The sequence below is a fragment of the Camelina sativa genome, chromosome 16 (genome assembly GCF_000633955.1).
Source record: "Camelina sativa cultivar DH55 chromosome 16, Cs, whole genome shotgun sequence".
Lineage (NCBI taxonomy): Eukaryota > Viridiplantae > Streptophyta > Magnoliopsida > Brassicales > Brassicaceae > Camelina > Camelina sativa.
In genome coordinates this window covers 4,210,967-4,223,679 of record NC_025700.1, presented here as the reverse complement: position 1 = coordinate 4,223,679, position 12,713 = coordinate 4,210,967, and the positions used below count along the sequence as shown (strand labels likewise).

Sequence of the window (12,713 nt, the reverse complement as noted above, 5' to 3'; positions counted from 1 at the left end):
TTTTTTTTTTTTTTTTTTTTATATTCGAACATTTGGCATGGAACATATCAACATAAAGTACTCATTAGAATTTGTTTTGTTGTGATGTAGAAAATTTCTAAAGAAGAGTCAGCAAAATTTCTCGGTGAGGTGGTTCCTGGATTGTGTGGATTACTTGATTACTTCTCAAGTTACCTTCCCTGTTAGAAATGCACTATCAGAAGGCAGACCATGTTCTTGATGGAGTAATGTCCGGGCTTCGTTTATTAGGCCCTCAAGAAGCTGGCATTGTGTTTCTTAGCCAGGTATTGAATGAATAAGTTGTTATATATAGTAACTTTCTAGCTAGTACTTTTTAGGTGCTTAATTTTTGCAACCAAGCTTCTTCGTTCATCTCTTCTATGCCTTCTTTCTGAAGGAGTTAATTGCAGCTCTTCTTGCATGTTCATTCTTTTGTTTGTTCCCTGAAGTTGACCGTCGCGTAAAGAATCCTCAAGGAATCAACTTCGATGAACTGTTTTCGTCTGTATAGCTCCGTTTCTTCTCCTTACAATTACAAGTAAACAACTATATTCGCCAGAGTTACAAATCCTTCTTGTGTTTTCATATATAAGGTTTTTGCATACGCGTCAGTGCACGAAGCAAGAGAGCAAAATAAGGTGCATTATCCATTACTTTGAGAGTATATGTCAGTGTATCCCCACAGGCTTTGTTTCCTTTGAGAGGAAAACTCTTCCATTGGAATACAATCCTCGCTATGTTTCATATCCTACGGCTGATTATTGGGCCAAATCCATAACCCCATATATTTTGTTCTGTTGAGGTAACATAGAAATTAGAAACACAACTAAGTATCTTCTTCACTGTATGTTAATCCATTTCTTTCATATGTAACATGAGTATGCTCTTGAGCTAGGTTCATACGTCATACCTCAGGAGTAATAGAAGATCAACCCGGTGAAGCCCTTGAAGTGGATTTTGCTGATGAATATTTTGGTGGTCTTACTCTACGTAATGGATGTCTTCAGGTCTAAAATTGTTACTTGACACTTACTTCCTTTTTTAGAAAGATACACCGACAAACTATACCATGTTGAAAATGTGTCATCCTATGTAGGAAGAAATAAGGTTCATGATGAACCCGGAACTTATTGTTGGCATGCTCTTCTTGCCTCGTATGGATGAAAATGAAGCAATTGAGATTGTTGGTGCTGAAAGATTTTCACTTTACTCCGGGTATATTTTACTAATACATTTGAATGAACATGCTAATTAAAGCTTATTGTAGTTTCTAATTACAAGAAAGTCAACATGTTTAGGTTTGGCTCTTCGTTCCAATTTGTTGGCGATTACACAGACAAGAAAGAGTTGGATAGTTTCATGAGGCGAAAAAGGAGAGTTGTAGCTATAGATGCCATCCGTCAACCAGGAAAGAGACAATACAAACCGGATGGCCTCCTTCCGTAATGAAAAAGAAAATATTTATTAGCCTTTCACTCTAGTTTTTCATGTTTTCACTCTGTTTCATCTTTTTGTTTCTATATATAGAGAAGTTAACAAGGCTTTCACTGGATACTTGCATCGATGTAAACATCAAGTGGATCGTCTTCCTCTACCATCAGATTCGGCGAGCCAAATTGTAGAAAGCTCTCAAGTATGGTGTATCGATCATCATGAGGAGAAGAAGATTGGTGTAGCTACAGGGAATTGGGGATGCGGTGTGTTTGGAGGCGATCCAGAACTAAAGGTCATGCTTCAGTGGCTTGCCATTTCACAGGTACACTTCTCCATTTTGATCAACATATCTTGCAAAACACAGTTATCATCACCATTAAGTTTTTGAAAAACGCTCTCCATCATCTACTTCTCTAGTCGGGAAGACCCTTCTTGTCATACTACACTTTTGGCCTTCAAGCCCTGCAAAATCTCAGTCAGGTTACTATCTTACTCACAATTCACTAAAACCACTTGTGGTCCCTTTTTACAATCCCCTTTTAAAGAAGTGTATTTATATACTCTTTTCAGGTGATCGAAAGGGTCGCTTTGCAAGAAATGACTGTAGGAGACCTATGGAATATGCTAGTTGAGTATTCTTCAGAGAGGCTCAGCAGAAGAACACGGCTTGGCTTTTTCTCGTGGCTCATAACATCACTTTCTCCTTAGATACCAATTTAGTTAAAGCTGGCTATTTAGACATATAAATGTACATATTCTTTTCTGAATTCTATGAGATCGATGTCTCTGTCTGTTTCTGACATCGTCTATAATAATACCCAACAAAATATTTTCTCCTACTATACTGAATTTGTGTGTGTACGATCTTTAGCTTATATGTAAACATGAATAGTGCTTTTACTCAAACTAGTATTTAGTGTATGAAATAAAGGCAGTAGGGAATAAAACTTGCCAAAATTAAACATCATCCATTCAGAAAATTAAGGAATCATAGTCTAAACGACACCAACAAAAAAAAAACACCAAAAGAAATAGAGTTAAGAGTTAGATTCGACTATAGACAGAGATTGGTCACATAGCAGAGCTCATTTGGCCGGAATCTTCTAGTTACAACCGGAGCTCGAGGTCAAGCTTTGTGACGGGGACCAGTGAGCTCCTCCTATCTGCCTCTTGTAAAGCCTCGAGATGAGTCGTCCTCTCGCACACTTCAGCCAATATATTTAGGTCCTCCCAGTTATTATATGGAACTGGAAATACTCTGTCACTCTCTTCTTGAGCCTCAGCTTGAGCCGGAGGTGAAGATGGAGCTGGGACCCTAACCAGATCCGGAGCAGGAGCTGGATCCAGAGGAGCGAAAGCAATAAAGAGCTTGTCTGGGGTACGGTCCGCACCGGCGACAACCTTGTTCCCCAAGGTGCGGAAGGACCAAATCCGAAGCGTCTGGCCTATCTCTAGCTCGTTTTCGGCGGCGACCTTGTTCCACCCTGAAGCCAAGACGTAGTTGGAATTGGACCCCATATCCCATCTCCTGAGGTTAAGCCCCCATCTTTTACCCTTCAAATCCACCAAGGTAAAATCCAATCCTATTTTAGCCTCTTTTCTGTGATGTTTGTCTACATTTCCCATTCCTCCGCGTTCATAAAGTCCATATCCACTATGCCGTTCCAGGGAATCAAGAGACGTGCATAATGTTCGTCGAGATCACTACATACAAGGTCCTTCTTCTTTATCATCTTCACGTCCGTACCATTCTCTTCTCTCATCACTTTAACCAGCCATTCAGGTGTCATCCCCCTCTCTTCAACGGGCTCTCTTATTTTATCCTTTTTGTTGGTAACCACTTGTCCACACCTCTTGGACTCTACATGGCACAAACTTGTAGAACAAGCATCATGATTAGGGTTTTGTTTATGGTCTTCGCACCCATGAATCATCTTCTGTCGTTTGCCTGAGCTGCAGGAGCTCATCGTTATCCTTTCCATCTCTCTCTTGCTATCCTTCACACTAGCATGATCAGCTTCGGTGGATGATTCTTCTTTTTCCCCATAATAGGTAAAAGGTTTAACCATTATTCTCTCCATGGCTAGAGATAGAATATCAAACGACCTCTTCTCTCCCTGCAAACGCTTGAGTTGATCATCATCAACTCTCTCCATCGTTATCAAAAATATGATACAAGAAGAAAAGAGTAAAGCGGCAAAGAAAGGAGTCATCTAGTCTTCTACTTATATAGGATAGTATCTGAATCTCTGATTGTCTCTAAAAGACGTAGGTGTGAATATAAATCTCTCTGTTTAGTCTTTTTTTTCTTCGTGTTAAGATAATCTCTATATATTTTAGATAATATCTATTCCAAATACTTTTTTATTTTCTTTGTTTAAATTCATATGTATCTTGTATTCCTATTGGTTATTTTTTTTAAAAACTACTATTCAGTTCTATCAAATCCATATGGATCTTGTATTCCTATTGGTTATTTCTAATTCAATTCCACTAAAATCTACCGTAATTCTGGACTAGAAGATTATATGACCAATGGGCTCTACGATTCTGTCTCAATTGCAAACACAGGAGCGGTTTACATAAGGTTTTTTAGGTTTCACCTGGGGGAGACGAAGAAGACAAACAAAAGACAGTTTCAATCCAGTAGCCAAATTTATTAAACTAATGTAGCCTTTATATAAGAACAAGTAAAACAAGTTTATAAAGTAAAAAAAGACAACAAATGTCGTAAATAAAAAGACTGCAACATTCAAACAATGGGCCAGTAACGTTCTGTTTGAAGGATTTGAGATTTTAAGTTAAGTCATGTTAAATGCTGTCTTCATTCTCTGCACAATATGCGGTAATGTATTGAGATTTTCCTCAATGGATTTGAGGACGCAACTCTCCATCTCGCTAACAGCTTCAGGCCTGATCTTCTGGAGCTTTGTAGTCTCAAATTTGTCTTGACACACCATCAGTGATCTGTTCAGTCTTTCCTATAACATCCCATTCAATTAAAAAAAAGATCAGCTCTATCATCCATCTTTATACGCAACAAACATGTCGTGTCATCTTTCTGCAGGGATACCTGAAACTGAGCCATTTCGTTTTCGAAATGCTGTTGAGATTTGACAACGGGAACGCTGCAGTGCTCGACGCAGTTACTTATCTCTTCTTGCTTTCTTCTTCTGTCAAAGCACTCATATGCACATTTGAAATAAGCTTGCTGCAAACAATGAAGTTGTTGTCGGTGTTTATTAATTCGAATCACTGGATCATATAACTCAAGAATTAAGAGAAAGGTGTACTAACACACTAATGCTTTTGAAGACAAAACAGAGCAATTCACAGATATTTTCATGAGCCTGATCCATAGACTTTAAAGACAAAGATAGAACATTTTCATGATCCTAGTGAGATATCTAACTCAAATTACATCAAATTTGGAACTACCACGAGATAAGCTTTTCCTATTGAGTTATTCTAAAGAGTTTGGACTTTTCAAGAAACATGAGTTCTACATTGCAGCTTTCAGTACGAAGATTGAATCAAACCAAAATAAAGATTCCATATTTAGAACTTAGAAGCTAAACATTGAAAAATAAGAAAGAACATATGAAGGATGCGACATTTCAAATTGTGACGAGCTCGCGACGAATATATATATTACTTGGAGGGTGAAATTGATGTGATCTTGGATAGGAGAAAGCTGAGTCTGAGCAGCTGCGTTAACTTCTTCAAGTTTTCTGGTTAGTCTCTCCGTTACGATTTGCTCCTCCGCCGCAGCTATGTGATCCATCGTCTCTCTCCCTTTGTCTTCTTCTTCTCCGATGAGCGTAAATTTCGATTTTAGGGCTTAGGGTTTAGCTGCACTTCAAAAGCCCCAAATAAAACGGGTTTGACAATGTTGGTTCGGTTTCTGTAAACCAATCTGCTATTTAACCTGAACTAAACCAATTTAAACCGGAAGTTATTGTTGGGAACAGAAATTAAAAATCTAAAAACTGTCACTGAAAATTTGAAATTGCATAAACAACTTGGTTCTTGTGTTAATTCTTGGTTTTGCACTTTTGACATGTTCAATTCAGAATTTGATAAATGTTCTTAGAAAGTTAAAACTTGTGCATTAGAATTCAATGGTTAACCAATGTAGACAAATTATGCAAGTCCAAGTAAATGTGAAACCACCACAGAGTTGGGGATTAAAGTAACAGAAACAGCTATCAGTGACAATGAGCCAACTTCAAAGGTCTCTCCATATATCAATTATATGTTATCAGAAATCATCGAAAGGGAGAATTGGAAGACGAGAGATTGAAAGCATGAGTAGACGATGTTGGAGTCTTCTTCACAGGAGCCCATATATCAGCACCATTGGTTTGAGCAACCCCTGATGTATACTCCAATGGAACAAGACATAACCCTCTGCTTCTTAGGCTGTACTCTTCCAGCTCCTCCTAGTTACAAACACCAACAAATTTCAGAGCATAGATTTTGAATAGGAATCTGAATAAAAAGGGGATCACAGATTCTGCTCACCTGTGTATTAGTGGGTGTTGCTTGCAGATATGGAGCGCTTAGAACCTGTTACAGACAATAATTAAGTGAAGTCACTGTTGGATCAGAAGAGACGAATGAACTGAAACATGGATTTTGGTTGAAGACGCGAGCAGACCTTGACTTGTTCTTGAAGAAACTGAATGTATTGCATTCCCTCTAGAAGAACTGATGCGGTGTCGGTCTGCAGAGATATAGAGACTTGAACATGACAAGAGAAGACCAAGAAGCATGTAAGTGAGATCATTGTAGACCAAAATGGTACCTTTCCGTAAGGGGAAACTAGTTGCTGAAGAGCTGTAATACGTTCTCCCAACTTGTCCTTCCTCTCCTGTTTTAAACACAAAGTTTCAAGATCATTAGCATGCTGGTCAAGCCATGTCAGGGAGCTTTATGACCATAAGTAATTCTGATATTGAAGATTGGGAGTACTATCATAAGACCTTGGAAGACAAAGAGAGACCGGACTTGTGGCGTTTGATGCTGTTTTCTTCAAGAGAGCATACATTGCGCTTGTTCTCCATCATCATCCCTGCCGAGTCTCTAGAGTATTCCATTCCTTGTAATCCGAACAATAACAAAAAGATCGGTTTTTTCACACAAGAAACAAGTTTATTTGCTGCCTCTTAAAAGGAATATGTAGTGATGAAAGCTTATTCTTATGGCAAGTTGCAGAGAAAACATAAGATGACAACTCAACAACTTGTTCTTTTGCAGTGTCACAAGGACAAATATATACGCCTTGATGTACTTTTCAGACAGAGAAACAAATCAGAGGTTTGGTTTTAACATCAAATTTAGATGTAAACTACAAAAGAGATGCAAATCTAGGTTTGGACCAACCAATGCATTGGATGAAGATACGACTTTGGATTAGAAAATTTAGACCAATGGTCAAACAAAAGTAGATAATGGTCAAGAGTTTATTATCCAGCTTAAAGTATTATGTAAAGTTTAGTAGCACAATCATAGATGATTAAAATATGATATCATACTTTGCTTCCATACGGAGACAAATATAATTGTTATAATGCATGATATGCTTACTCAAGAAACTAGGGAATTATCTCAATTTTAATGAGTAGAATTGGTTAATAATTTAAAGGTGTTACTTTTTGTGGGTCGAGTTGGCTCCATTAGAACGTCCTATAGACAAGATTCAAAGCTAAGCGAACTTCAATAGAAAACCCCTCAAGGAGATTGAGAGAACAAAAGAAAGTGCTTTCCAATCTATGTTGCTATTTATGTGCTAAAGATTTAGACTTAAGATACTAGTTTGTCATTAAGGCAAAGTTTAACAAAAGTGTGGAACAAAAACAGAGTAATGAAAGAAATAAAGAACTTACAGAGAGAGAAGGGACTCAGCATTTGCAAATAACCAACAAGAACTAGACAAAACTCTGAAACCTCTTGGTTCTAAAGCTTGGTCACACTTTTTGGTTTCTAAACCAAGGCACAAAACACGATGAAACACATAAACGAGGATCTTGGTTTCTCTCTAGTCTGTACCTACGTATATACTCTCTCTTTCTTTCTTGTCTTCAGGTCTTGAAGAAGGACATAAATGATAGCCGGAGCTCCAACGGTGGTGACGCGAATCCAGAGGTTTGCGTTTTGGATTAAAACGTCGTCGTAACTAAAAAGGGTCGTGAGAGAAAGAGAAACAAAAACGGAGTTTTATGTAGAGAGAAGAAAGCAAAGAGAAAAAGAGAAGAGGTGACTACGTTTCATTTTCATATGTCGTCTTCTTTATTTTGTTTTTCCTTTAATGTTTCATTAAATATTGATATTCTTGTGAGACAAAAAATACTTATTAGGAAAAACGAAAAAGTAACTATATCAATAATAATTCTAAAATCTAATAATACCAATAATTTCCCACAAGAGATTATTGTGGAGAAAAAGTAAATATATGCAGTAAATTTTAATTAGCCAATTACAAATAATCATGGAAGTTTTAGTTTAGTAATATGTTAAAACATGACAGCTAATGTACAACCAATGGAGAGAGAAGTCCTTTTACCAGTCTCAGATAGAAGTCGCTTTCATACATTTTTCATCTTAAATAAATATATATATATATATATAACTAATTATTTCGAAAGTGACATTTTTTTTGTTTTTTTTAAATAAATTTATTTGAGGTTTTGTCAAAAAGATTTTGACCAATTCTGTGTGCATCTATCTCATCTTTTTCAACTTTTTTTTTTGCATTTTTCTACGTGAGAGGTTAATGCATTGTACTCTTTTGGTTGATATCCGAGTACAGAAGATACATAATTCACACAGCCACTTTCAACTATTATACACAGTTTCACATGATTTTATTTGTATGAATGGAATCTCTTGTCGTTTGTTTTTGATTTTTTTCCTCACTAATATACTAAACCAAACAATAACATTATTAACCGTTAGACCTAACTAAATAAAACTGTGATAAACATATCTTGATTACATACATTCAAAATATTTACAAATGTTGAAATGGTTTACCTACATGGTTACTACAAATGTCCAATTAGTTTTATCTTCCACGCCGGACCCACGCGGTTTCTGAATTTGTTTCTCTTGTTTCTTACCTTTTGTCACAAACTTGTGTTTTTCTTTGTCTCCGGTGCTACCAGATTTTGTTTTAGGGTTTTTCAAACAATCAGTCTTATTACGTACTTACCAAATCGGCCAATTTAAAAGTACTTTTGTTTCCTATTTTTACTATCTTACAACCATAATATATTAATATTAATTAACTAAACTAATTTTGCTAAATGGTAATCTTCTCCACTGTTCGAGCCCTTTTGTTAGCATCAATACGGATTCAACGATCATTCGAATCTATAATTAGAAACAAGGGTTACGGATAGTTTCCAAAAGAAAATACAGCAATTAATCAAGACATCGATGATTAACTTACACATTCCGACATCACTATCATCCAAATTGAATGCTTCCATAAAGTTGGTGTAGTTCTAAGTTATAAAAAACCACACGCTTCATCTTCCATTTGCGCAAGGAAGAAACTATTGAGTGTATCATCTAATCTCAAAATTTTCAATCAAAAACTTATAAGTTATAAACCGAGATAAAAATATATAGCATACGTCTTTTTAAACCATAAAACAAAATAAATAAAGAATGTTTTTATTTCCAGCATTTCAGCTTCTTTGTAGCGTCTATGATGCTTTGCTTTGTTTCCGATCTCTGGCACTTGAGCAACCCTTCCAGTATTACTGCAGATTCTGGAATATCGCTCTCGCTGATTACGGTTTCAGAGCAAAGCCCAAAGAGAACCACGTTTACATCATCTTCCTCTTCTAGTTGCAGGCCGAACAAGTGATCAAAAACCTTGAACAAAACGAAACAAAAGAGATCAATTACAAACTCGTGACCAAACCCTGGTTGTTGTGTCACAGTATCAGATCAGATTGTGAAAATATGCAGAGATTTTACAATGATTGATTGAATCACATTTTTTTTTACCTTTTTCATTCTTGATACTACCATATCTTTGACGGATTGTGACCTTGAAACCAAATTCACTACAAAAAGACCGTGCTGAGGGAGAGCGCGTTTAACCGAAAGAAGAAATGTCTCTTCGATAAACTCAGATGCAGGACAGGTTAAACCGCCACTGCAGACAGAGATCAAACAAGTCAACAAATTAATGTGGAAAAAATCATATAAAAATGCAATAATAGTACTTGGCCTTACCTTGAATCTGCAGAATCCACATCTATAATCAGAATGTCAGGACAAGTTCCGCCTTTGACATTATAAGCTGTGGAATCCCCGTTTGAGCTAGTCGATTGTGGTTTAGGCACAGTGTTTGATGTTTCCTCAGAAGGAGTTTCATAGTTTGTTATATCTCTAATGAATTTGATCCCATCAGCAATATGCACCTAATGTAAGAATGTGAAAAGGATTAGTGATGGTAGAGATAAGAGAATCAAATATAAACATGCTAAAGATTAGCACTTTAGAATTGAAGAGAAAGAAACTACCTTCAAGCGATCAGTTTGTGTGAAACCAAAGTAATCGTTGCCAACACTAAGCATTACCGGGTCAAGCTCAACCGCCTATTTAACGAGATACCATTATAAGTGTCAATCGAAAATGCTCAGCTTGATCAATCCTTTTAAAGGAAAATTACCTCAATATCGGAAAATGGCAAGCATCCATGGAGGAACATGGGAAGTAATCCTGCTCCAAGACCAATTATAACAGTCTTAACCTGATAAGCATCAGAACATTTCAAAGACAAACAGGTCAGAGCGGTTGCACCATGAACTTAATCTGAAGACAATGAGGCATGACTCAATAATGCTTACCATCTTTCCGCACGATTCAGCGTTCTTCAGGTAGGAAGATACCAATGTGAATCCAGAAATAATTCCAGTGTGGTAAGAGCTAGCCAAATAATCATGAGAGACCTTCATAAGAGGTCCGCTTGATTCTGAAATGGATACAAGCAAAACAAAGATCATGACATGTTCATGCAATGTCTATATCAAAACTCCCAAAGATGTAAGATTATTACCTTGGTTTCGTTTTTTATTTCCCTTTCGTTTCGATTGGGAAACAGTTTTAGTTTTTTCATTCTGAGGTTGTTCAAGAATCTCACCATCCTCTACAAGCAAAGCTTCAGATTGTATCAAACCCTCGGTTCTTTTGAATACTAGGCGCCGAAATGCCAAATCGCTAGAAGGAGATACGCCTTCGGGATTACTAGGAGTGCTTTCATAAACCACATCTTCAACGACCACTTTTCCAGTCAAGGAAGATGTAACCTACAATCAAAATGAATAGCAAGAAACAAAAAAGGATCACCAAAACTACTAAAATTTTACCAATAAGTCAATAACGAAACAATGACGATCTGCAAAAAGCAAGAAATGAAGCCACAACAGATAACAGCTTTTTAAGTGATTAATTGCATATATCTATTACTAGTAATAATACCTCATGGACAGTATCACGCTTTTTGATCCCATCACTTGCCATCATATACCTGTAGCACCAATTCGATACAGATAAAAATAAACAAGCGATATACGGGGAAAATAGTATGAGTTAGGATTCTTACATCACGATATGGAGAGTATATAGAAATAAGAACAATAAACATACGGTATACGAGCTTCTTCATCATCATTTCTAGGAGCTAGTTGTGTCACCATGGGAGACAAATCATTCTGAGGTGAAACAAATTACAAGCTAAAGTTAATCAATAAGTAAACAGCATAATGAATCAGACAATTGGAGTTAAAAAAATAAAATGAATCTGACAACTAAAAATGCAGACTGTACCTGGATATCCTCCATGGTAGCGCCAATATGGCTACTGTCAAGAAAAACCTTGCACAAGGAATTAAAGATTTGTTTATGTTCTCATGCGCGAGTAGATGAAGAAGAAAACATGGTGAATATAAAGAAGCTTTACCATATAAAGCTTACCATTATGAGACGAGCGGCCTGAGAACTCTCGACAACCTGCCACTGTCCTTCCTCTGAACAGAACAGCCACTCATGAGCACGAGTCTGAAATTTAACACTCCTTTTAATAGTTCAAACAAAATCAAACTAAACATGCACATCACTTTTAGCGAACTAAAATTTTAAGGATTTATGGTGTTGAAAAAGCTTACCTTGGGGACAAGAAAAACACCACAATGATACACAAATGGCTCAGTTTGCTTTTGAGCATCAAGAAGCACAGCTCTATAACTGAAATTGCTTCCTTGGCCACCCAAAGTAAATTTTATACGGCGACCTCCAGTAAACTCTGCCAAGTTTCCTTTAATACCAAGTTTCAAATCTTCATGAGAGTACAATAAGTCTGAGCCATTATTGCAGTCTCTACGTATTTGGTTCTCATTCTCGAGGGCTTCACGCATACCAGAACCCTACAATATCATTCAGAATCATATATATTACATTGGAGAAGAGCACAAAAGAATTTTTCAAGAGCTAGGAAAGTCGATATATGACGTGAGCAGTGGTTTCAATTAACAATAGGTGTATATAAGAATATATTTACAAAGATTATAATGAGTTGTAGTCATATCTAACGGGAAGAAATCATCTCATCTCTAAACAAAAATTTCGTATATTTGGATGATATATTGATATTCATGTTCAAAAAAGAATTACCTGGTTATCGTTGCGACCAATAGATAAAAGATCGAAAGAAGAGGTTATATCGTGCAGTAAAACAGAATTTTCCTTTTCAGCCACCACCATAAACGTCTTAAGATTCGAGCGTTTTTGAGAGATTGAATGAACAGTCATCTTCCAACCAAAACGAAGTTTTGAAAAGAGCAATGCTGTAAAAACACAAAGAATTTAAACTAACCAGAGACAATACAATGAAGAAAACGATAACAATGAAACAGTTCAGCTTATGATAACAGAAGCAAAGGTGCTGGAAGGAAGTACCTAAGACATGAGACTCCGCCAGCGTTAGACAGATAAACTTCCCCCCAGGTTTCAGAACACGTTTGGCCTGATAAAAAGAGGATAAAACTGAATCAAGTTCAAGCATTTAAAGCACGTATAACTTTCATTGTTTGATCCTAACACTCATCCAACTAAAACACAAATTAAAGAAAAGAAGTACACTAAGAAAGACCTCTGATAAGTATTGACTTCCCAGCTTCGTTCCAACTTCTGGTTCCATCAAAGCATCAAGAGCACCTTTATCCAGCACCGTATCAAAAGATTCATCTGCCAACTGAGTAGTA

The 12,713-nt window shown here is 36.7% G+C and overlaps 4 protein-coding genes and 1 pseudogene across 5 annotated transcripts; 1 reads left to right on the top strand and 4 right to left on the bottom strand.

Annotated features, from left to right (window-relative positions):
• The window catches only part of LOC104749699, a 2,822-nt pseudogene extending 668 nt beyond the window's left edge, over positions 1-2,154 (top strand).
• On the bottom strand, positions 2,542-3,590 carry LOC104753351 (putative B3 domain-containing protein At2g18810). Its single transcript, XM_019237685.1, has 2 exons — positions 3,147-3,590; positions 2,542-2,988 (listed from the first exon to the last, which is right to left on the bottom strand). The coding sequence occupies exons 1-2, from the start codon at positions 3,588-3,590 to the stop codon at positions 2,542-2,544; spliced, it is 891 nt and encodes a 296-aa protein (XP_019093230.1).
• On the bottom strand, positions 4,069-5,296 carry LOC104749697 (protein FAM136A). The gene is made up of 3 exons (XM_010471380.2): positions 5,090-5,296; positions 4,508-4,645; positions 4,069-4,415 (listed from the first exon to the last, which is right to left on the bottom strand). The coding sequence occupies exons 1-3, from the start codon at positions 5,216-5,218 to the stop codon at positions 4,236-4,238; spliced, it is 447 nt and encodes a 148-aa protein (XP_010469682.1). The 5' UTR covers positions 5,219-5,296; the 3' UTR covers positions 4,069-4,235.
• On the bottom strand, positions 5,529-7,707 carry LOC104749696 (transcription factor bHLH113-like). Of its 2 annotated transcripts, none has more exons than XM_010471378.1 (6): positions 7,323-7,707; positions 6,420-6,535; positions 6,242-6,307; positions 6,095-6,160; positions 5,959-6,003; positions 5,529-5,876 (listed from the first exon to the last, which is right to left on the bottom strand). In XM_010471378.1, exons 2-6 carry the CDS (start codon positions 6,531-6,533, stop codon positions 5,703-5,705), a joined length of 465 nt encoding a protein of 154 aa, XP_010469680.1. In that variant the 5' UTR covers positions 6,534-6,535; positions 7,323-7,707; the 3' UTR covers positions 5,529-5,702. The 2 variants fall into 2 exon arrangements, with proteins under 2 accessions (XP_010469680.1, XP_010469681.1); XM_010471379.1 differs by having other exon boundaries at positions 7,486-7,707.
• Positions 8,860-12,702, bottom strand: LOC104753350 (methyltransferase-like protein 13). Its single transcript, XM_019237523.1, has 15 exons — positions 12,602-12,702; positions 12,409-12,475; positions 12,124-12,296; positions 11,619-11,876; positions 11,428-11,511; positions 11,281-11,328; positions 11,101-11,165; positions 10,933-10,981; positions 10,511-10,760; positions 10,302-10,426; positions 10,124-10,204; positions 9,975-10,049; positions 9,685-9,872; positions 9,454-9,604; positions 8,860-9,318 (listed from the first exon to the last, which is right to left on the bottom strand). Exons 1-15 carry the CDS (start codon positions 12,647-12,649, stop codon positions 9,115-9,117), a joined length of 1,866 nt encoding a protein of 621 aa, XP_019093068.1. The 5' UTR covers positions 12,650-12,702; the 3' UTR covers positions 8,860-9,114.

Bases quoted from the DNA above. Each gene is read 5' to 3' on its own strand.
- LOC104753351 (XM_019237685.1), bottom strand. From the start codon at position 3,590: ATGGAGAGAGTTGATGATGATCAACTCAAGCGTTTGCAGGGAGAGAAG. The intron at 2,989-3,146 runs GTATGTAGTGAT...GTGGATTTGAAG, and splicing joins TGATAAAGAAGAAGGACCTT to GGTAAAAGATGGGGGCTTAA.
- LOC104749697 (XM_010471380.2), bottom strand. From the start codon at position 5,218: ATGGATCACATAGCTGCGGCGGAGGAGCAAATCGTAACGGAGAGACTA. The intron at 4,646-5,089 runs GTAATATATATA...CATTGTTTGCAG, and splicing joins ACATCAATTTCACCCTCCAA to CAAGCTTATTTCAAATGTGC. The intron at 4,416-4,507 runs GTATCCCTGCAG...GGGATGTTATAG, and splicing joins ACGAAATGGCTCAGTTTCAG to GAAAGACTGAACAGATCACT.
- LOC104749696 (XM_010471378.1), bottom strand. From the start codon at position 6,533: ATGGAATACTCTAGAGACTCGGCAGGGATGATGATGGAGAACAAGCGC. The intron at 6,308-6,419 runs GTCTTATGATAG...TGTTTAAAACAG, and splicing joins GTCTCTCTTTGTCTTCCAAG to GAGAGGAAGGACAAGTTGGG. The intron at 6,004-6,094 runs GTCTGCTCGCGT...TGTCTGTAACAG, and splicing joins TTCTTCAAGAACAAGTCAAG to GTTCTAAGCGCTCCATATCT.
- LOC104753350 (XM_019237523.1), bottom strand. From the start codon at position 12,649: ATGGAACCAGAAGTTGGAACGAAGCTGGGAAGTCAATACTTATCAGAG. The intron at 10,761-10,932 runs GTATTATTACTA...TTTTGATTGTAG, and splicing joins AGCGTGATACTGTCCATGAG to GTTACATCTTCCTTGACTGG. The intron at 10,205-10,301 runs GTAAGCATTATT...GATGCTTATCAG, and splicing joins CTGAATCGTGCGGAAAGATG to GTTAAGACTGTTATAATTGG.